Here is a 22,182-nt window from a genome sequence, read left to right as displayed (position 1 = left end):
CAGCCCTGCTCTGGCGTAAAACTGGACAAAGGAAAGGGGAGTGACCACTCCCTTGACCTGCACCTCCCCTGGGAGGTGCCCAGAGCTCCTCCAGTGTGCTCCAGACCTCTGCCATCTTGGAAACAGAGGTGCTGCTGGCACACTGGACTGCTCTGAGTGGCCAGGGCCAGCAGGTGACGTCAGAGACTCCTCCTGATAGGCTCTTACCTGTGTTGCTAGCCTATCCTCCTTCCTAAATAGCCAAACCTCCTTTTCTGGCTATTTAGGGTCTCTGCTTTGGGGAATTCTTTAGATAACGAATGCAAGAGCTCATCAGAGTTCCTCAGCATCTCTCTCTTCACCTTCTGCCACGGAATCGACCGCTGACTGCTCAGGACTCCTGCAAAACTGCAACAAAGTAGCTAAGACGACTACTGCAACCTTGTATCGCTGATTCTGCCGCCTTCTCGACTGTTTTCCTGGTGGTGCATGCTGTGGGGGTAGTCTGCCTCCTCTCTGCACTAGAAGCTCCGAAGAAATCTCCTGTGGGTCGACGGAATCTTCCCCCTGCAACCGCAGGCAACAAAAGACTGCATCACTGGTCCTCTGGGTCCCCTCTCAGCACGACGAGCGTGGTCCCTGGAACTCAGCAACTCTGTCCAAGTGACTCCCACAGTCCAGTGACTCTTCAGTCCAAGTTTGGTGGAGGTAAGTCCTTGCCTCCCCACGCTAGACTGCATTGCTGGGTACTGCATGATTTGCAGCTGCTCCGGCTCCTGTGCACTCTTCCAGGATTTCCTTTGTGCACAGCCAAGCCTGGGTCCCCGACACTCTAATCTGCAGTGCACAACCTCCTGAGTTGTCCTCCGGCGTCGTGGGATCTCCTTTTGTGACTTTGGGTGAGCTCCGGTTCACTCCTCTTCGTGGTGCCTGTTCTGGCACTTCTGTGGGTGCTGCCTGCTTCTGAGAGGGCTCCTTGTCTTGCTGGACCCCCCCATCCCCCTCTGTCTCCTCACGCAAGTGGCGACATCCTGGTCCCTCCTGGGCCACAGCAGCATCCAAAAACCCTAACCGCGACCCTTGCAGCTAGCAAGGCTTGTTTGCGGTCTTTCTGCGTGGAAACACCTCTGCAAGCTTCTTCACGACGTGGGACATCCATCCTCCAAAGGGGAAGTTCCTAATCCTCTTCGTTCTTGCAGAATCCACAGCTTCTACCATCCGGTGGCAGCTCCTTTGCACCCTCAGCTGGCATTTCTTGGGCATCTGCCCACTCACGACTTGAGTGTGACTCTTGGACTTGGTCCCCTTGTTCCACAGGTACTCTCGTCTGGAAATCCATTGTTGTTGCATTGCTGGTGTTGGTCTTCCTTGCAGAATTCCCCTATCACGACTTCTGTGCTCTCTGGGGAATATAGGTGCACTTTACACCTACTTTTCAGGGTCTTGGGGTGGGCTATTTTTCTAACCCTCACTGTTTTCTTACAGTCCCAGCGACCCACTACAAGCTCACATAGGTTTGGGGTCCATACGTTATTCGCATTCCACTTTTGGAGTATATGGTTTGTGTTGCCCCTATACCTATGTGCTCTCATTGCAATCTATTGTGACTGTACATTGCTTGCATTGCTTTCTATTGCTATTACTGCATATTTTTGGTATTGTGCACATATATCTTGTGTATATTTGCTATCCTCATACTTGGGGTACTCACTGAGATACTTTTGGCATATTGTCATAAAAATAAAGTACCTTTATTTTGAGTATATCTGTGTATTGTGTTTTCTTATGATATTGTGCATATGACACCAGTGGTATAGTAGGAGCTTTGCATGTCTCCTAGTTCAGCCTAAGCTGCTCTGCTAAGCTACCTTTTCTATCAGCCTAAGCTGCTAGACACCTCTTCTACACTAATAAGGGATAACTGGACCTGGTACAAAGTGTAAGTACCCCTTGGTACCCACTACAAGCCAGGCCAGCCTCCTACACCATTTCTTTCTTGTAAGAGTCCTTAAAAGATCACACTCCAGCCCTTTCACCTGTGCTCTACCGGACACAGAGCTGTGTGCGCACAAAGGGCAGCCCTGACCCCATTCCTTTCTCATCAAACTGCTTAAAAAGTCCAAACCCCACCCCTAGAACTTTGCACTAATGGCCACAGAGTTTTGTGTACAAAATGCAGCCATTACCCTATTGCATGAATGGTGAAGCACCTGTAGGGTGAAGGTCCACCATGGACCCCTTTAACTTTGCTGTGAGGGACACACAGTTTCCGCTGTTTACATGCTATATCAATGATGGCTCTCTGTGCCTGTAGAAGGAGAGCGCAAGGTTCCCTTGTCCACCTGATTAATCCACAGTCTCCAATGCTGTTGGGCTAGACCTGGGCATGGATGCTGGCCGAGCGTGGTTTCTATGGTCACTGAAGAGAGGAGCACCAGTGTGGGCTGAAGTGAGGACTTGTGCAGAGCCCTGCAAAGGTGAATCACCATTCTCAGGGCCAGTAAACACAGCTGATGCTCTTGAAGCATAAGAAGCCTGTCTCCAATAAAGCCATCAGTTAACAATCTCTTATAACGGAAAAGGGCAGAGCGCCCAGAAAAGTCAGTGTGTTCTGCTTTTTTCAGCATATGAAGCATGTTCCAAGTCGGTACTGCTTGTGAGGTTGTTGCGTGATATAAAGCAAACCAAGGGCCAGATGTACCAAAGGGTTTTATCCATTCTGTGCCTATGGGAAAGTGTGTTAGTACATATGGGCCCAAGTGATTTGAGTCAGAGACGTTTCAAGGCATTGGCAAAGTGGGCTGCCAAGGCCCCTGGCTCTTAGGGGGCCCCCTGATAGATCCAGCTCTGTTCTGCAGAGAGTATTGCCCTCATGAACCTTGAATAGTTCTTAAACTGATTGTTTTAAACACCGTTTTCCTTTGTTTTATTTTTAATGTGGGTGATGTGTGGGAGCCTATTACAGACATTTTGCAGACAAATGTTTTTATGTTGCATGCAGCTTTATTTTAGATCAAAACAGGACCTCACAAAGCAGAAATGGGAGGGTGTCAAAGAGATTATTTGTAATAAAATTAATGAGCAGCTGCGGTGTTACAATATTGAAAACACACATCACTAACCCTAATTTGAACGAGTGTGCCTGTGCAGTGTCAGGACTCTGCCAAAGAGGACATGAAAGAGCTTGGATTGGATCATAAACTCAGTAATGTTCCAAACAAGGGCCCCCAAAATATTCTTAGTCCAGGGCCCCCCAAATCCTTAAGACGTCCCTGATCTGGGGTCCGAGATACTAAGGTTTTGCCACAAAGCAGTTGGTGACTTTTGCACACTGATTGTTTGCGACTTCAACAGAGATTTGTTTTGTGACAGAAGTGCTGATTAACGGTGTTGTAAACCTACCATTTGCAGGAAGTGACAAAACACTTACCTCAGTAATATATATGAGGCAGGATTCATTTTGTGACTTCCTGAGACTGGCTGGGAATTCATGGATGGAAGCCTGTGAGAGCCAGTGGGCTCTCTCACATTGCTGTTTTTAGGGTAGAGCGCACAAGCGCCCCGTTACTGTTGTAATCTTTCTTTGGGCTTTTAACCACGCCTATGTCACGCCTGTCATTTTCATTGGTTCGTGGGATTGCCTTTTAAAATCCGCCTGATTTAATTAGTGAAAGGCATGCATACGTCATGCCTTTTCTGGTGTTTTGCCCTCCTTGAGCGCACCGGTCAACTACTGAAAACATACAAGGCTCCATGTTTTCAGACTCGTTTCTGCACTACTTTATCTTTTTATTTTCCACACAGGCCGATCGCACTGGGTTTTACATAGCGCGATCACGCTCGTTTTTTTGGGCTTTTCAATTTCAGCGCGATCGCGCTGGGTTTTACATAGCGCAATCGCGCTTGTTTTTTTCTTTCAATTTATGTGGCTAGAAGCTAATAGCTCTAATTCGAGCAAATGCGAGACCCATTGCATTGCAAATGCTTGTTTTAAAGTGCTCCAGGCCTGCTTTCCGAATGACCTTGGGGGTAGGATACAGCTGGCATTTACAAATGGAAGCTTCCGCTTTCAGAATGGCTACCACTTACTTTGACTTGTAATGTGGTCGCAAACCAGTCATATCATTGTGACTCAGGAGGAGGGATACACTTCTCCCACTCCATCTCCTGTGTCCAGTTCCCAATCAGTTGCAAAAAGTATTGTGTGATTCAGACACCAATTTCTGTCTCAATCTGTCCTTTGCAGATTGCAACTTGCCTTTTTCGAGTCACAGAGTTTGTGTATCACAATGTTTTTAACTGCAAAAGAGTCTTAGTAGAGAAGGCCCTTGATTGCCCATTGTCCATAAACAAATTTCCACTGTCTGTACGTGAGGTCTCATCTCTCTCCTCTGCGATGTGGTCTACATTTAAAGGTCGTTGCTGGAGCTGGGGTCTTCTAGCCACATAGAGACTTGTCACAGCAAGAGTTTGTGATTCTGTCTAATATGGTGGCCCACAGCTGGCTAATACTAGACTGATCTCCTCCTGGCAATGCTGAGTATCACACGAGTGAGGACTCTGAAGGACTTCTGTTTATATCAGAGAGGGCTGAAGTTGTTCCATCATCTCAAGATGCCTCCTGCCTGGAAGGCCTAGAGTGGCTGTGTCTTCTAAATGATATGACTGGTCATCCTTGGGCTCACTCGGTATCCCACCTACTATAGTACAAAGCTAAGTTTGTGCTATACATCCATGTTACCCGTCGGCTAAGGTTGAAGTGGTTGTCTCGTCCTAGTGATGTGAGAGGACTCGAGAGACAAAGACAGGAATGCACATCTCCTCCAATGGATGCCAAGCACTTTGCTCCTGCCGGAGATGGCTGGAGCCAATCTAGAGATGCGATGGCCTCTTTCAGGAAGGACCACTGGGTTTGGCACTGCATGATGTGCGGAGGGAGGCTCTGAATGCCTCTTCTGAGACATAGGAGATCTTTCTGTTGGTGAGGGTCAGAATAGTTGTCTCCTTCCCTATGCTCTGCTCCACAGTGTCTCGTGCTACAGTTCAAGGAGTGAGTGTTTGCATTGTGAAGTCATTTTCATGTCTCATGTGCCCTTCATGAGAACAATAGAATGCACTTTAAAAAAAATGAATTTATTGATTTTCTTCATACCATACAGAAACATATCAATATCCCCCCAAACGGAGGGAAGTAGAGGCTGCAATAGCGTGTTACAATGTGTCAGTACACAATGATATAAATCAAGATCAGTGCAACATTGGACATTCTAGCATAAAGTAGGGAAGCTCATGCATCATACTGTGTACATGGGCCAATGAGAATGTTATGGATCAGGCAGAAGAAGCTGAAAATCAGAATAAGTCACAGTTGCTGTATCCCAGAGAGCGGGCCATCTTGGGTAAGTAAATAATCTTTCAACGGTTGTCATATCTTTGGGTCTGGAGGTGGGGGTTGGAGGGAGCGTACAGTTTGCTGGTGTTGTCGCAGTAAATGAGCACTTTTATGCTGTCGAGCACTGCTAGAAAAGTGTATGCTGTCAGAAATGTAATTTCCCCTTTCTGTTAAACCTCGAAGGGGTTCATCATTCTGCGATATGATGTCCTCATAAAGGTGGACCTGAAAGGTGTGCATCAGTGCTAGAGATGCACAAATTAAGGCGGGGGCTAAAAGGGGTGCATCATTGTTAGAGATGCACAAATGAATGCTGGGGACTTGAAAAGGGTGCATCATTGCTAGAGATGCACATATGAAGAGGAGGTCCTAAAAGGGGTGCATCATTGGTAGAGATGCACATATGAAGCGGGGAGGGGGAGCTGAAAGGGGTGCATCATTCCTAGAGATGCACATATGAAGGGGGGGTCCTGAAAGGGGTGCATCATTGCTAGAGATGCACATATGAAGGCGGGGGCCTGGAAGGGGGGCATCATTCCTAGAGATGCACATATGAATACTGGGGGCTTGAAAGGGGTGCATCATTCCTCGAGATGCCTATATAAAGGCGGGGGCTCGAAAGGGGTGCATCAGGGCCTGACAGAAGTGCATCATTGCTAGAGATGCACATATGAATGGGGGGCTGAAAGGGGTGTATCATTCCTAGAGATGCTCTTATGAAGGTGGGACTTGAAAGGGGTGCATCCTTTGGAGAGATGCGCTGTCCTGACAGAGGGGAACCAAGAAGGGTTGGATCATTCAAGAGACTTAGGCCCTCATTACAATCCTGGCGGTCAAAGACCGCCAGGGTTGAATTGGAGATCGTACCGCCAACAGGCTGGCAGTACAATTCTCCATATTTTGACTGCCGCGGTCACACCGCCGGGACCAGCGGTTTTCCGCCATCGTTGTCCCGGCGGTTATAATCCACCAGGGCAGAGCTGCTTGCAGCGCTGCCCTGGGGATTATGACTCCTCTTCCAGCCAGTCTGTCCATTGTGGTAGAGACCGCCATGGAAAGGCTGGCGGGAAGGGGAGTCGCGGGGCCCCTGGGGGTCCCTGCACTGCCCATGCACTTGAAATGCATAGCAATGCACAGCAGACAGTGAAAATCGCGACGGGTGCAGCTGCACCCGTCACACAACCGCAACACCGCCGGCTCCATTAGGAGCCGGCTGCAATGTTACAGCCGACATCCCCGCTGGGCCAGCCCAGCGGGGATGTTGAAATGCAGCTGGCGGGTTTGCGGCTGCATAGGCGGCCGCTTGGCGGGTGGCCTTTGCCGCCCGCCAAGGTTGTAATGAGGGCCTTAATGTCCTCATAAATCAATCAATCATTCGACTTGCAGAGAGTGACTTGTCACCCATGAGGGTATCCAGCTGCTGGCAGGGTCGTAGTCGAAGAGCCAGGTTTTCAGCGTCCTACAGAACTCCTGCAGGGGAGGTCCCAAGGTGCGGAGAGGCTGTTCCAGGCTTTGGCTGTGAGGTAGGAGAAGGACCGTTCTCCTGCTCTGCTGTGTTGTGTGCGGGATGTGGAGGGCATTGACCTATGCGAGGGAGGCGAAGCAGAGGTGTCTAAAGGGTTTGTAGAATCTCAGGCGGTAGTTGATGTAGGTGGGTCTGGAGTCATGAAGGGTCTTGAACGGGGGTGAGGATCTTGAAGTGGCATATCTTCTGAACGGGAGCTAGTGGAGTTTTTTGAGACGGGTTGATGTGAGTGTGACGAGGGAGATCCAGGATGAGTCTTGCTGCAGTGTGCCAGATGGTCTGTAGCCTTTGAACTAGGTAGGTCTCGATTCTCATGTAAAGGGTGTTTCCATAGTCCGGTCGACTGGTAATGAGGGCTTGGGTGATGATGCGTGTCACGTTTTGAGGAAGCCATTTGAAAATCCTACGAAGGATGAAGAAGCAGCAGGATAACCCTGCATTGCCGTGGGACAAATGGTGAGTTTGCTCTCCATGATGATACAGAGATTCCTGGCATGCTCAGCCAGGGTTGGAGTGGGCACCAGTTCTGTGGGCCACCAGGAGGCATCCCAAGGGGGAATTGTCGCTGCCAAAGATCAAGACTTCTGTCTTGTCTGTGTTGAACTTGAGGCATTTATTCCTCATACACCTGGTGATGCTGGTCATGCGTTGTTGAAAGTTGGTTCTTGGGGCAGTGGAGTTTTCAAAGAGGGAGAGGATGAGTTGCGTGTCGACAGTGTAGGATATAATGTTTAGCCCATGGGATCTGACTATGTTGGCAAGGGGGGGACATGTAGATGTTGAGGAGGGTGGGGCTGAGTGGTGACCCTTGAGGGACTCTACAGATGATTGGTTTGGGTTCAGGGGTGGAAGGTGAACATCCATCTGAGGGCAGCTCCTGGGATGCCTATGTTGTGAAGCCTGGTGATGAGTTTGTGGTGGAAGACTGTGTCAAAGGGCGATGAGAGATTGAGGAAGATAAGGGCAGCTGTCTCTTCTTTGTCGAGGAGGACCCGGATGTAGTCTGTGGCCACGATCAGGGCTGTCTTGGTACTGTGGTGGCTGCAGAACCCGGATTGGGTGTCATCCAGGAGGTGATTGTGTTCCAGGTAGATGGGGAGCAGGGAGATGGGTCTGTAGTCAGTGAGTGATCCAGTTATTTGGGGTTCGCTGAAGGTTTCTTCAGCAGCGGTTTCATTTCTGCATACCTCCAGTCTTCTGCAAAGGTGGCAATATCCAGTGAGGTGTTGAGTAAGGTGGGAAGTTCGAGGCTGATCGTTGATGCTCTGAGGTTGAAGATGTGGTGGGTGCATTGGGCCTCTGAGTGGATGGATTTCAAGATGGCGATAGTGTCCTGAGTGGTGAGGTGGTTCTAGGTGGTTGGCCTTGGATGGTCAAGTGTGTGAAGGTATGGCCGTTGAAAAAAGTCTTCAGGCCTGAGTTAGGGGTTGAAGTTTCTCTAGGTATCGGTGATTTTGTCGTGGAAGAAATCTGCGATGCTGTCGCATAGGTCATGAGAGGGAGAGACGTTGCTTGTCACCATTGCAGGATTGTTGAATTCGCTGACTTTGCAGAAGAGCTCCTTCCTGTTGTTGGGGTTAGCTTTGATGCGTGATGCCAGGGCTTTTATTTTCGTTTCACACAGCTGGTGGCGATATAGGTTGAGTGCTGATTTGTAGGCGGTTCCGTCGGCTGGGTCTTTGTTGGTGCTCTACCTTCTCCCCAGGTGCTTGTAGTCGCGCTTGGGTGTCCTAAGGTCTTTGGTGTACTATCTGGCTTGCTTGGTGGATCTTCTGTGTTTCTTGTTCTTGATGGGAGCGACAATGTCAGCACAGTCAGTGATCCTGGTGTTGAAACTTCTGACGTCCTGGTTCACGTTGATGTGATGTTTGGGTAGGTTGAGGGTGTTGTTCCATTCGGTCTCTGAGGCCTTGTTCAGCTGTGGCGGACGTCGTTGGGTTGCGTCGGGGGGAGGGGCATGGGAGTCATGATAATGAAGTGGACGATTGAGTAATCGGTCCATGAGAGTTTGATGGTGTGGCGGTATTTGATGCGGTCCCTGAAGGTGAATATGGGGTTGAGCTTGTGTCCTGTGATGTGCGTGGGGTCATGTACGTGAGGCCGATGTTGTTTAGGCTGTCGAGGAGGTTGGCGGAGTTAGGGTCAGTTATGACGTCGAAGTGGAACGTGAGGTCCTGAAGGAGGGAACTGAAAGACTGAAAGACTTTTCCCAAACGCCCTTTAGCCTGTGAACCCTGAAGGCTTGTTTTATTCTGAATGACAGGATGTCCTTATAAACATTACGCCTGAAGATTTTGTTTTGACCCATAGGATATCCCTTTCACGCCTACAGGATCCTCCCCCCGGTTTGTTTTGTTCTGAGTTATAGATTAGTGTCTTACAGCTGAAGCAATTTCTTAATATTGAAGGTCCTGATGTCCCCTTAAAGCTGACATCTGAAGTTGTTTTCATCTGAATGGTATTTTTCCCTCTGGCACGTGAGCTCCGAAGGATTATTTAATTCTGTCAATATGCGGTCACTCTGCAGGGAGACCTGGAATCGATGTTTTGTTATTAGTGAAATGATGTGCTCTTGCGGGTGAAGCCTGAAGAGGTTGCTTTACTTCCGCAGGAAGGCCTTAGGGCCCTGTGTTATTCCACAGTGTGGTGTAATTCTGTCAGTGGGACCCGAAGGGTTCTTTTATTCTGAGTAATTGTGTCCTCGAGCTTGATGACACCTAAAGAGCGGATACTTTATTCCCAACAGAAAGATGAATTGATGCACTGTCAGACCTCAAGTGGGCCTCTTTGTAGGGATGTACAATTTTCTCCTGGATTCAGACTGATTGAAATGATTATATATTTTTGGTGTGTACAGATAAATACCTACAAATTTAGCGTCCTTTGCTGAACACAAATTCACCTTTCTCTCCCAGTGCGAGAACTCTGAAACATCTTTTGAAGGCAAAAGACACGTGTTGATGTAAAGCAACATGTATGTAAATGTGTGTATGGCTGTGCTGGGCATGTGACTGAGTGAAAGCACATTTCGTAAGTTTGGAAGAGGTGAACTGTGAAGCCACAACCCCTGAAAGAAAGGCAAACAATTGTGTAACACAACATATGTTTTATTTTGACCAACCAGATCCATAAAAATATTACTTGGGAAAATATATGTTTAAAATACAAAACAATAATAAAAACGAAAAGTAACGGACTAAAATCTTTTTCCCTTATATATACTTCCTTTTTGGTAATAGAACGGTATTTGTATTTCAGTATCAATGAAACCATCTTCCAGTGTCAGGGCCGCTCAGTCTTGCACTGAACTTATATCATCAGTTGGGGGACAGTGCACCCCTAAAGTCTCTAACCTGACAGAGAGAAACGGCGTAACCCATTAAAGTCTGTGACTCTTCGATGGGGGCAGATGTCGGATTTTTATCCATCCCGTCAACTTCTTCTGCATGTGGATATCGTAATTCACACGATGTCAAATCTAAATGTACCTTATAAGGCCTGATCCGATGTGGTTGGATGACGTTGCCATAACCCTCAAATCCATCTTTCAACTTCACGTGCATTGGGTATTAGATCAGGGAGGCATTTAATTTATCCTTCCAAACGTGGTCCCATTTTCCTGGTAGAACCATGTTCACATCTTTTGGGAGGGACATTGTATTTTGCAAGGATAGTGGAAGGCTAATCATTTGCAACATGTTTTTAATGTATGGAAAGCTTTGCAACATGTTTTAATGTATGGAAAGCTGGCGTAACCAGGATGCCCCAAAATATCCACGATGGCCTCCTGTAGATGAGGAGCACCAAATCGAACAGGGTGTGTGATGATTGAATTTCGACTCATCTCCAGAAAAATGGAAGCTGAGGAGTTGTGTTTGTAAGGTTTAATGTTCCATGACTGCTGGGATGTGGTAGTTCACCTGAACTCTCACCTCTGTCCCCTACAACATAGAGGAAGGGCCCGGCACGCCCCATCTCCAGTGTACCTGCTACAAGTCCACCCCGATATTATCTTCTTACAACCGAGGATTGACCCATGGCACCTTTTAAGTATTAGTACATTAGACATCTTATTAGAAGCACAGATGCCAAAAGAATTAAAGAAACTGACCCTCTACAGTTCTTCTCCACCAAGATTTGAAGACCGTGGTATTGGCTCTCATGGGTAGTACACGTCACCTCAGTTTATGCAGGTTAATCATAAGACCCTTCCAGCTTCAAAACACTTTGTATAGCAAAATTTGACATAATCTCTAAATAGGAAGCTACTTTTATTCTTTATAGACATTCTAGTAGATTCCTCACCTGCCCGAATAAATTATCTACCATCACATTACCAAACAGCAACACCGGTATAGACCCTTGGTGGATCCCCTTTCTTATAGGGAAAGAGTTGGTGCCTTTCCCGTGTTCGCCCCATCGTACACTCAAAAAGGTATATTCATACCTTGTAGCCCTTCCCACAGTTCCCTTCATCAACCTTGTTGTAAGTCATTTGGAGATGACACACACTACTTGCATACCCTTCATCAACTTTGTTGAAGGTAATTTAGAGAAAAACAATGTGATATAAATATCTTTTGAATCATCTAAAATGTTAATTCCCCCCAAATTCCTTTTTTTATTTGTCTTCTCTACTGCCTTTAATGGTTCCTAATCTTATTCATGTCCACTATTCTTTTTTTTCTTCTCCATAACCATTTTGTGTTTAGCTCGAATTTTACCTACACCCCGCATGTTTTTTTTTCTGGACTTCGCATTATAGCTGCTAACAGCTGAGTTTTTATGAGTCAGTTCTTGATCACAGCAGCTTTCAAAGTTCCTTTTTCCATCACAAGTAGTTTGAAGGTGGTTTATTGAAGAACTTTGACACAATAACCCTGACCGCGGCACGCACTTCCCTAGTGTAAAACACGTAGGGGCATATTTACAAGCCCCTAGCGCCACCTTGTGCCGCCCTGGCGCAATTTTTATTTTACACTAAGGCAGCATTGAGGAGGCCTTTCTCCTGCGCCGTATTTACAAAGTATCGCAATGCTTGCATTGTGCCACTTTTTAAGCCCTGGTACCACATTATGCCTGCACCAGGCATAATGCATGCAAGGAGGCATTCCCACATGGGGAAGTCCGAAACAATGGGGCAGTAAAACTTATAACATTTCACTGCACCATGTTTTCCGTCATTTTTAACGCCTGCTCAGAGCAGCGCCACAATAGCGTCAAAAACGTTGACTCTGTTGTCGTAACGACCACCAAGGTGTGCTGTATTGTAAATATGGTGCAATCATGGTGTCGTTAGCTGGGGCAGGGGCGACGCAAGAAAAGTGACGCATCGGGACTGCTGCGCCACGTTCTTGTAAATATGCCCCATAGTCTAGGTTCCCCCATGTTTGGCTCTATGTTTCATCCTGATTGCCCCAGTATCAATCTGGTCCCAGCTTTTTGCTCTTCTGATGCTTGCAACAATTGGTTCTTGCGGGCCAGCCTTTGGTTATATTGGTCTGGTGCCCACCACACGCCCTCCTACCGTAAGGGCAAGAGAATTTCAGTTGCTTTTAACCGGGTTCTTTAATTCCGTACCCTCCAGAATGCCTTATATCTAAACTGGTCAATTTATAAAACACTTGCTTCTGATTGGATCCAGCCAGCAGGATGATGGCCTGCCACCCAGGTGAATTAAATAAACACACGTTCCACGTTGTACTGTTCTCCTCAGACTGAGAATTTCACTATAATAATTATTTAATGCATTAAATTCAGTTGCCGCGCAGGCGGCCTGTAAGAGCGGACAATCCTTTCTCGCCTGAATTTGGAAAGTTCTTTGTTCGTGTCTATAGCCAGGAAGAGTTAGCCACGTCCTATTTCCAATTTATTCCTGTTAACGTTGTTAGATTCTGACAGCAAAGCCTTCAGGGCCCCTTCTGATTTTATCCAGTTTTCGATTGTACGATCTAAATGATGGGGGGGGGGCACAGGCTTCATGGCAAAACTTGGGATTAAATATCAGAACCAGGCGCAGTCCGTCCTTTAGGGCGGAGGGGCCATGCCCCCACCTTTTGCCTCTCATGAAGAGTGTCTGTCAGGCTGAGCAAAGAGCAGCCTGGTAGACACTCTTCAAGTTTAGGGCAGGCAGCGAGGAGCAGACATGCATGATTGCGTAGACTCCTGGCTGCTTGAGCGGAACTTTGCTGGGCTGAAGAGGTCACAGCTCCTATGGGCGTGACCTCCTCGGCTCAGCAAAGGTGCCTCAAGGCCCTCCCCGGGTGACGAAGAAAGCGTCACCCATTGACTTCGACCTGGATGCTTCAGGTTTAACCCAGTGAGGGAAGGCAGCAATCCCAACCCTCCTTTGGCCTCTGAGGCTGAAAGTAAGTGTGTGTGTTTGTGTGTGTGTGATCTTTTTAAATTAATGTTTGGTGCGTTCGTGTATGATTGAATGTTGATGAGTGTTGTTAATGGTTTGCATGCGTGCGTGCATGTGTGTGCTTCCCGCCCGCCCTCCTCCCTCCTAAAACTGCCGGCCGCCACTGATCAGAACGCCTATAAAGATATTTTAATTAGTTATGTGTCCTGTTGAGTGAAATGTAATTTGTAGTTTGAAAATGTAAACAATAATATAAAATAAGTACCTTAATGTACGACTAGAAAAAAATTCTGTGTTTAGAAACATGGAGGCATATTTACAAAAAAGCTGACGTGCCAGTACTGATGCGCCAGTTTTCTTGAGTCACCCTTGCCCCACCTAACGACACAATGGGTGCGCCGTATTTACAATAAGGCACACCATGGTGGTCGTTAAGGTAATAGCTTGAGAATTTTTGATGCTATTGTGGTGCTTTGCTGCACTAGCATAAAAAAATGTGACGCTAGTGCAGCAAAATGCAAGGAGGGCCCATAGGTTTCTATGGGTGCATCATTTTAACGCCTGCTTTTAGCTGGCGTTAAAAATGAAGCCAAAAATGGCGCAGTGAAACCTTGCAGATTTCACTGTGACATTTTTGCGGGCCTCCTAGCGCCGGAACACCCCCTTGCATATATTATGCCTGGCGCAGGCATAATGTGGTGCAGGGGGGTGCAAAGTGGCATGATGTGAGCATTGCGCCACTTTGTAAATATGGCGCGGCAAAAAAGCCTTCATAACGCTACATTAGCGTTAAAAAAATGATGCTAATGTGACCCAGGAAGGTGCTAGGGGCTTGTAAATATGCCCCATGGAGTGTAATCCTGTTCGACTGGTTTGTCCAGTATCACTGTGTCCTTCTAGGCACTTTCCCAGAAAGAACAAGGAGAACAGTCTGTCCTTTACTGATTGACGTTCAACAGAAACCACTTGCTTGCTTAAAGTTAAGCTCAGCACAGATTTGATGTGTTTCTGTTTTATGTTACACCCGAGACCTGGGGTGTTTCTGAATATGGATTAGTCTCTTGTGATTGGGCTGTAGGAATGACTCTGTGGATGTGACATGGCACACATGTATGCTTGGAGTGTGCATTACATGTTTTGTGAGCCCCCACACAACACCCTTTGGTGAGTGTGAGATTCCCAGGTGCAGTGTGATGGCCCCAGCATGTGATGTTCTAGTATTATGAACGCTCCAGTCTATCAGTGTATTAGGGTTCAGGAATGGGTTGATCAGAGAGCCTGCTGCAGGCAGAGAGAGAGGGCCCTAATGTCTATACTGGGGGAGGGCTGTGCTTGAGGGGTTGCTTTAATGAAGATCTGGCAAACTGGCATTGGACCTGTGCTACGCTCGCAGTGTAAACCTTTGCCACATTGCTACTGTACCCCCCCAAAATTTTCTTACCCTGAATACTTTGGCTTAGTGCTTAATTTGAGCCAGTGATTTCTGGTGGGGGGCACCAGCACTGTTTTTTGAGGGCCGACCCTTATTTTTCTGCATCAGGCAATTACTGCGAGCAAAAGACATATGGGAAAGACGGAGGAAGAGAAGACAGAAAAGCGTCACAAAAGGAGAAAGCAGAAAGCTGCAAGCGTGAGCTGAAGGGGCAGGGAATGGCTGTAATGGATTAAAGCGGCCCTAGATGGCTTTAGGATTAAGCTGCCTCGATATTCTGTGCTCGTACATTTAAATGCAGCAGCTGCATGTTTCAGAAGAGAGTTTTGGGCTCCGGCACACTTTTATTTACAAATTAACCACTGCTTTGTCTTGTTAATTAAACATGTTTGCAAACCCTGTAGTTTGACTAAAATATTAGTGCATTTATTTTGTATCTAAACAAGTAGTTTTCTTTTACAACAAAAACTGTGGTATATTTGTGTAGTGAAGGAAAGCTATCTTGGTCAGAAACAATGGCAACGGCAGTCCAGACTCTAGCCAGTCGGGGCTCGCGGGAGGGAAAAGGGGCAGGGCTGTGTGGCGTGTTTGGTGGGAGGGGGGGGGCACAAAAAAATAAAAAATAAATAAAACTTACCTTTTTTCCCACGCTGTGCTGCTCCATCCGCTCTGCTCTGTTGTTGCAGGCTGCAGGCACAGGCTCCCAGCCTGCCCTACAGCCAATCCTGACGCTGCTCAGAGCAGCATTGGGATTGGCTGGGAGCGCCCAGCCAGGGCACTCCCAGGCAGACTGGGAGCCTGTGTATGCTTTCTCCGGGCTGGAGAGACCACACTGCACATGTATGTTTGGCCGGCCCGAGACAGCCGGCCAAACATATATGCGTATTGAGGGGGAGTGCTGTGCACACCCGTGGCCCGATCCACTTTTATAGAAGCAACATAATAAACGGAGCTGCCCCTGGATATGCAACCAATATTTTTTCAGCTTTACACACGTTAAACTGAGACCTAATCATAAAAGTAACATTCTCAGGTTTTCGCGTAAAATATTTTCTTAGTGTACCCATGAACATGGATTTCTTTTCCAGGTCTGTAGTTTCCTGTTGCACGACGTTGCTGGATCAATGGAGCTCTAATTCCTGGTTTTTAATTTAACTCTGGGTGTTCTGTGGGGGGGCTGGGCCAGGAGTAAGCATGATGGCTGCCCAGTCCACCCATAGAGGCTGAGTGTGAGCTCTGGAGGAGCAGTGTCTCACTCTAAACCTCTCCCTTGCAGACTTGCTGGGGTGTCGAGGCGAGGCTCCCGTGCGGGTCCGTGCACCATGGAGGGTGATTGCCTAAGCTGTATCAAGTACCTGATGTTCATCTTCAATTTCTTCATATTTGTAAGTATTTGTGTCAACCTCTCGTCTGTCCATCTGGCATGTCCTCCATGCAGCCCCATTTATGTCTGGTTTAAAGTTTAAGAAACAGTCGCCTCTAGGATTCCACGACAACCATTGGCTTGTCAAATCTACCAACATCAGATTGAATAAGGTGCTGCTAGTAAAGCCACAGACCTACCCAACGTAGAACCCCAACAGGCACATTGAGTCAGTTTCCTCCTACCGGAGGAGACCCGTGAAGCCCCTACGTAGGCTCCAGCTTAACCCCGCATTTTACTGCCCTATCTAAGGGCTCTTTAAGCCCTCTTCAAGCTTTGTGAAGGTTCCACTCGGAACCTCCATTAGTTTTTGCCCTTGAAATCCAACCTTGTGATTGGAAACTTGTGCCAAGCGCCACTTCCCACAAATCATACAGGAGCATGAGGGTTTGGAGAGAGGTGCAGCGGGGTAACTTCCGCCGCTGCTTGGAGTGTTTGGGACTAAAGGCTGTTGTTCATTTTTATTATAACTGAGCACATTTTTGTCCCTGGCACAAATACTTTGATATTTGGAAATGCCTGTACACTGCTTCGAGCTGGCGTTTACGTACATACATACAGGATATAGTTCATAGCATTTCATTGCCCTGCTCCCACGCCGGAAGAGGGCCTTTGAACCCAAAATTCATGTACCTCATCCTGAACTTCCATTTTAGTTAATAGCAAACTACTGCTCTTTCGGAAAGTACCTATTCGTACTAATGAAGGTCTTGCGGCTCCAGTTTTGTACCTCACTCTGTGATCCTGAAGAATGTGCTGTGTTTAGGCATTCTTTGTATGTTTATATGTACAAATAAATGAGGGTGATCCTGCGACCAGTGTGCAGTCTGCATGAGTGTTGAGCGCTGCGAAGCTTCGTCTGAACACTGCTTTTCTCTCCTGTTCCAGCTCTGTGGTGCCAGCCTGCTGGGGGTCGGAATCTGGGTGATTTTGGACCCCACAGGTTTTCGGGAGATTGTCGCTGTGAACCCCCTCTTGTTCATGGGAGCCTACATTGTAGTAGGCATGGGGGCACTGCTGTTTCTCCTAGGGTTCCTGGGCTGCTGCGGAGCCATCCGGGAGAACAAGTGCCTGCTGCTGTTTGTAAGTATCCCCCTCCTCATAAATGCTGGTTAGTGTTGAGCAAGGATTGGCTGTCATTTGTGTCCTAACGTCTCTGCAGTTTAGCATCACTTCAGCTTCCTGGAGCCAATTCAGTGCCATTTGTCCGCCATTGTTAAAGTTCCAAGATCCATATCTCGCCCGTTCAGGGGAGACATCCAAATCTCCCCGGATATGTCCGGCTCACCCATCATCCTCTCATAATCCCTCCTGGAGGTCCAAACACAGATCTGAAAGACAAGCGTTTGAAATTTTATGTCAATCTTCCTTTGTTATGGTTTAATCATGTAGATCTGCCATCAGCTGTGAGTAGACCTTCCATTCCTGCTCTATATTTGCATTCTGGCCCTTATAATCCTGCAGTGCACTTGGCAACGGATAAACTAAAAATATCAGACTGCAGAAAAGACACACAGACCTGGGTGATCTTCTGAGAAGTGGCATTTGACAACTTGAGACACCCTGGATGGGGTTTAGGAATCATGCATGTTGGCTCTTAGACCCAAGTAGTACGCATCCTTAATTCTGCCTAACTAATTTTTAACCACAGTCCAGTTTCTTCCTCCTTTTCTTTGTAGGTTGTCCCTTCTTAGCCCGTTTTGCTTCGGCTTGCCTTCCTGGATAGTCCCTGCTCCCGCTACAGAATTTCAGATTCGAGGTCTGGGGAATTTGTTATAGGCAGAAGTCTTTCTAGCAGGGCCGGCTTTAGCGCTGGTGGCACCCGACACTCATGATGGCTCCCCTCATGACCTCCTCCTCAGATACCCTGACTACCACCGTGCAAAGTGCCCCTCATCTCTCCATAGCCCCTCTCTCACGCACATTTCATTTGTTTTAAAGCACAGGTAAAGTCTGGCTTTACTAATAGGAATGTATGTCTACCCAAACTAATCATTTTTAGCAATATTAGGAATAGATGATGATAGACTGAGGAACAAAACATAACATCTGTTTCATGCTGTTTACATGCAGCTCTTTGATGACTGTTCGGAAGAGTCACTATTCTATATTAGGGATGTATCTTATGAACTGCGGCAACAAAAGTATCTCTGTGACAGGAGCTGTAACCCACTGAGCTATCCACATAAAATACAGATCTGTGCTCTGCTCTGTACGCGTTCTTTGAAGCAGGTGTATTAACCCTCTGTACTATTTTATGGTGGGTTAAAACTGCCAGTAGACAAAACTCAGATCTCTCTCTCTAGCAGGAACATTAATCACAAGAGTTATCTTGCCTTTTTTATTGTTGCCTGAAAGCCGGACACACAAGGAACTCTGCAGCAGGTGTTTTTAAAATGTAAGTTATTGCTAAACACAATGCCCCCTCACCCCCGGAGGTTAGCACCCCCCCCACTCAGCGCCCAGTGCGGCTGCACCAGTCGCACTGCCCTAAAGCTGGGCCTTCATTCTAGTGTGTGATCTGCTATTTGAGAGGGTTAGAGGGCAAGACCATCTTCAAACCAGGCACTCTTTCAGCTGAGAGGCCAAATAGTTTCTGTATATGGTGCCTTCATTCCTTCACTCCCATCTTCCTCAGATTAAGGGCCTGATTCTAACTTTGGAGGACGGTGTTAAACCGTCCCAAAAGTGGCGGATATACCACCTACCGTATTACGAGTTCCATAGGATATAATGGACTCGTAATACGGTAGGTGGTATATCCGCCACTTTTGGGACGGTTTAACACCGTCCTCCAAAGTTAGAATCAGGCCCTAAGTCTCCTGGCCCAGACTAGGTGACTAGCAGTGTTGTGAGAGGGTCTGCAAATAACACGTGATACTATTATCCAATCAGATGGACGCCACTTTTCCAACCTCAGAAGAAAGGAATGCTGAGCTAGTCATGTCAGGATGTGATCTCGTGGCCTGCACATCACCGCAGATGTCAGTAGCAAAAGTTAAACCACAGCATGCCTGGCTTTTTTTTGCGCGTGTGCAAATAACGTTTCAGTGATTTAAAGTGCATTAAAAACATTATAGCATAACAGCTGACTATATTGTTGAGTGTGTCGGAAAGCTTTGACATTTTTTCAGACAGGTAGTTTCAGGCAGAACCAGTCACTTATCTGATTAAAGCAGAACGTGTGCCCATTATCCCTGTATTTCAGTATCCCCTTGGGCTTCCAGGCACTTTAATTAGTCGTCAACACCAATTGTAATACTTTTTTGTTCAATTTGGAGCTTGAGAAATATCAATTCTGTAGTGCTGTCTATAACTTGGGTCACTCAAAGCTGAACATTGATTGGTGACATTGAGGGGGTAGACTAGAAGTAAACCCCCGGGCGGGGGGGGGGGGGGTGTTCAAGGATGGCACCAACAGAGACTCACAGGGCATCGCTCTTGCATTTACCGCGCTTTGCAGCGCCACAGCTATAAATAGTGCAGCAGGTGCAGTGGCAGCGAGCTCCAGAGCTGCGGGGGGCTCTTTGCACCAAAATTACAGAAGCTTTTTCGAATCCTCATTTTGGGGGTAGGGGGCCCATGTTCCATGTTTGCGTTAGTGCCTATGGCACCCTTGCTGCGCCAGTGCTTATTGAGGAACTACGTCACCGTTTCTAACAAGCCGCTCCTTCTCCACCTTCTCTGTTTCAGTTCTTCTTGTTCATTCTCCTGATTTTCCTGGCCGAGCTCTCCGCCGCCATCTTGGCTTTCATCTTCAGAGACAACGTAAGTGCATCTCTTAGGTTTGGCTGGTGAGGTTCCTGCTTCTGAAAACGTTTAGTTGACTTGCCTTAAAGACACAGAAAGCCGCGGAGGCCCGCGTGAGGTGACCGCCTCTGTTCACAGAGTGGTTTTTGAAATGCCTAGGCAGAATTCCGATTACGCTGGCGTAATCAGAGTAATTTCTGTAATTCTGTGTCACTCTTTGGTGAGGATTCACTGTTAATTAAGACAGCCATGACGTTGTGTCACATTACGTTAACCCAAGATGATGTCCATCATTAAAGTATTAAAAAAAATATACACTCTAAGATGGCTGCCATGTGCCCTCTTCACGCAACATGACAGTTATATATATTAGGGCACACGTCCTAGAATGTCCAGTGATGTGATGTGAGCTTCACAGTTTTATTTCCATGATCATCTTCAGATCAAACTCCAGCCAACACGTGTTTCGTCTGAGATATGACCCAAAGACTTCATCAGGGCTGTACAATGGAACTTCCATCAGATTGAAATTAGATCAATTCCCGTCCCTACTTTTTTCGACTTCTCAGCTGGTCCTATGGACTAGGAAGGTCTTGAAAGCAACACTGAGCTATCTGAGTAGTCCAAAAAAGTAGGGACGGGAATTGATCTAATTTCAATCTGATGGAAGTTCCATTGTACAGCCCTGATGAAGTCGTTGGGTCATATCCCAGATGAAAAACTGACACCAGTTGCCTTTGCCCGTGCTTGTTGAAAAAGGTGGGCGCTACAGACTCGGATGTCTGTTTACATTCTGTGACTGGCGCTATCTGTACTACCACTCAGACCATGGTTTAAATCTCAGTGCCTAGAATACCAATGGGCCACCTAGGGGTATCAGGTGGTCCTCCTGACCACCTGAAGTAACCTCCGGCTGCCAAGTGCCCCAACACCTTATGAGAGTCCATGTTCCTCTGACGTCATCACTCAGAAGTCTGCTTTCTCCTGTTTCCAGCTGTCCAGGGATTTTTTCACCAAGGAAATGAAGAAGCATTACCAGGGGAGTAACAGCAGCCAGATCTTCTCCTCCACGTGGAACGTCGTCATGACCACGGTGAGTGAGCGGATGTGCAGCACCCTTCTCTTGATATTGAATCCAGTCATGACCACGGTGAGTGAGCGCATGTGCAGAGCCCTTCCCTAGATATTGAATCCAGTCATGACCGCAGTGAGTGAGCGCATGTGCAGCACCCTCCTCTAGATATTAAACTCAGTCATGACCACCGTGAGTGAGCGCATGTGCAGCACCCTTCTCTTGATATTGAATCCAGTCATGACCGCAGTGAGTGAGCGCATGTGCAGAGCCCTTCCCTAGATATTGAATCCAGTTATGACCAGGGTGAGTGAGCGCATGTACAGCACCCTTCTCTAGATATTGAACCCAGTCATGACTGTGGTGAGTGAGCGCATGTGCAGCTCCATTCTCTAGATATTGAATTCACTCGCGGTCACGGTGAGTGAGCGCATGTGCAGCGCCCTTCTCTAGATATTGAATCCAGTCATGACCACGGTGAGTGAGTGCATGTGCAGCACTCTTCTCTAGATATTGAATCCAGTCATGACCACGGTGAGTGAGCGCATGTTCTGCGCCCTTCTCTAGATATTGAATCCAGTCATGACCACGGTGAGTGAGTGCATGTGCAGCACTCTTCTCTAGAAATTGAATCCAGTCATGACCACGGTGAGTGAACGCAGGTGCAGCGCCCTTCTCTAGATATTGAACTCTGTCATGACTGTGGTGAGTGAGTGCATGTGCAGCGCCCTTCTCTAGATATTGAATTCACTCGCGGTCACGGTGAGTGAGCGCATGTGCAGCACCCTTCTCTAGATATTGAACTCCGTCATGACTGTGGTGAGTGAGTGCATGTGCAGCGCCCTTCTCTAGATGTTGAATCCAGTTATAAGAGTGAGTGCGTATGTATATCACGATTGTCTAGATGTTGAACTCTGTCATGACCACGGTGAGTGCTTCCACCTTTCTGTGCGCGTGGAACCTAAGTCACTATCACAGTGACATTGTACATGTAACAGTGGCCACCATAATGATCACCGTGCATGGGTATGATACCTTTACATCAGTACTCATTACAAAGATGTTTATGGTTGAAAGTACTACCTACCACCTTACCTGCAAAGTAAGTTACTCCTGAAGTAAATGACCACAATGCGCAGGTAATCATGACGCGAGTATCTCGATATCTCGATATTATGACAATTGAAATACCTATTCATGCAGTGCTTTTCTGTGCACGTGAAATTCTGATAGCTCGCGGTAAGT

The 22,182-nt window shown here is 47.2% G+C and overlaps 1 protein-coding gene across 5 annotated transcripts in view; it reads left to right on the top strand.

Moving 5' to 3' along the window:
• Nucleotides 1-22,182, top strand: part of TSPAN18 (tetraspanin 18) — a 295,772-nt gene that overhangs the window by 240,625 nt on the left and 32,965 nt on the right. For all 5 annotated transcript variants that reach the window (XM_069221789.1, XM_069221790.1, XM_069221792.1 and 2 more), the window contains 4 exons: nucleotides 15,969-16,077; nucleotides 17,004-17,198; nucleotides 19,809-19,883; nucleotides 20,860-20,958. In XM_069221789.1, coding sequence (XP_069077890.1) covers nucleotides 16,015-16,077; nucleotides 17,004-17,198; nucleotides 19,809-19,883; nucleotides 20,860-20,958 — 432 coding nt within the window. In that variant the 5' untranslated portion in view covers nucleotides 15,969-16,014. The remainder of the gene's footprint in view (nucleotides 1-15,968; nucleotides 16,078-17,003; nucleotides 17,199-19,808; nucleotides 19,884-20,859; nucleotides 20,959-22,182) is intronic.

Source organism: Pleurodeles waltl, chromosome 3_1 (genome assembly GCF_031143425.1).
Source record: "Pleurodeles waltl isolate 20211129_DDA chromosome 3_1, aPleWal1.hap1.20221129, whole genome shotgun sequence".
Classification (NCBI taxonomy): Eukaryota; Metazoa; Chordata; class Amphibia; order Caudata; family Salamandridae; genus Pleurodeles; species Pleurodeles waltl.
Note: the sequence above shows the minus strand (reverse complement) of the source record. Positions and strands in the feature narration are given on the sequence as shown.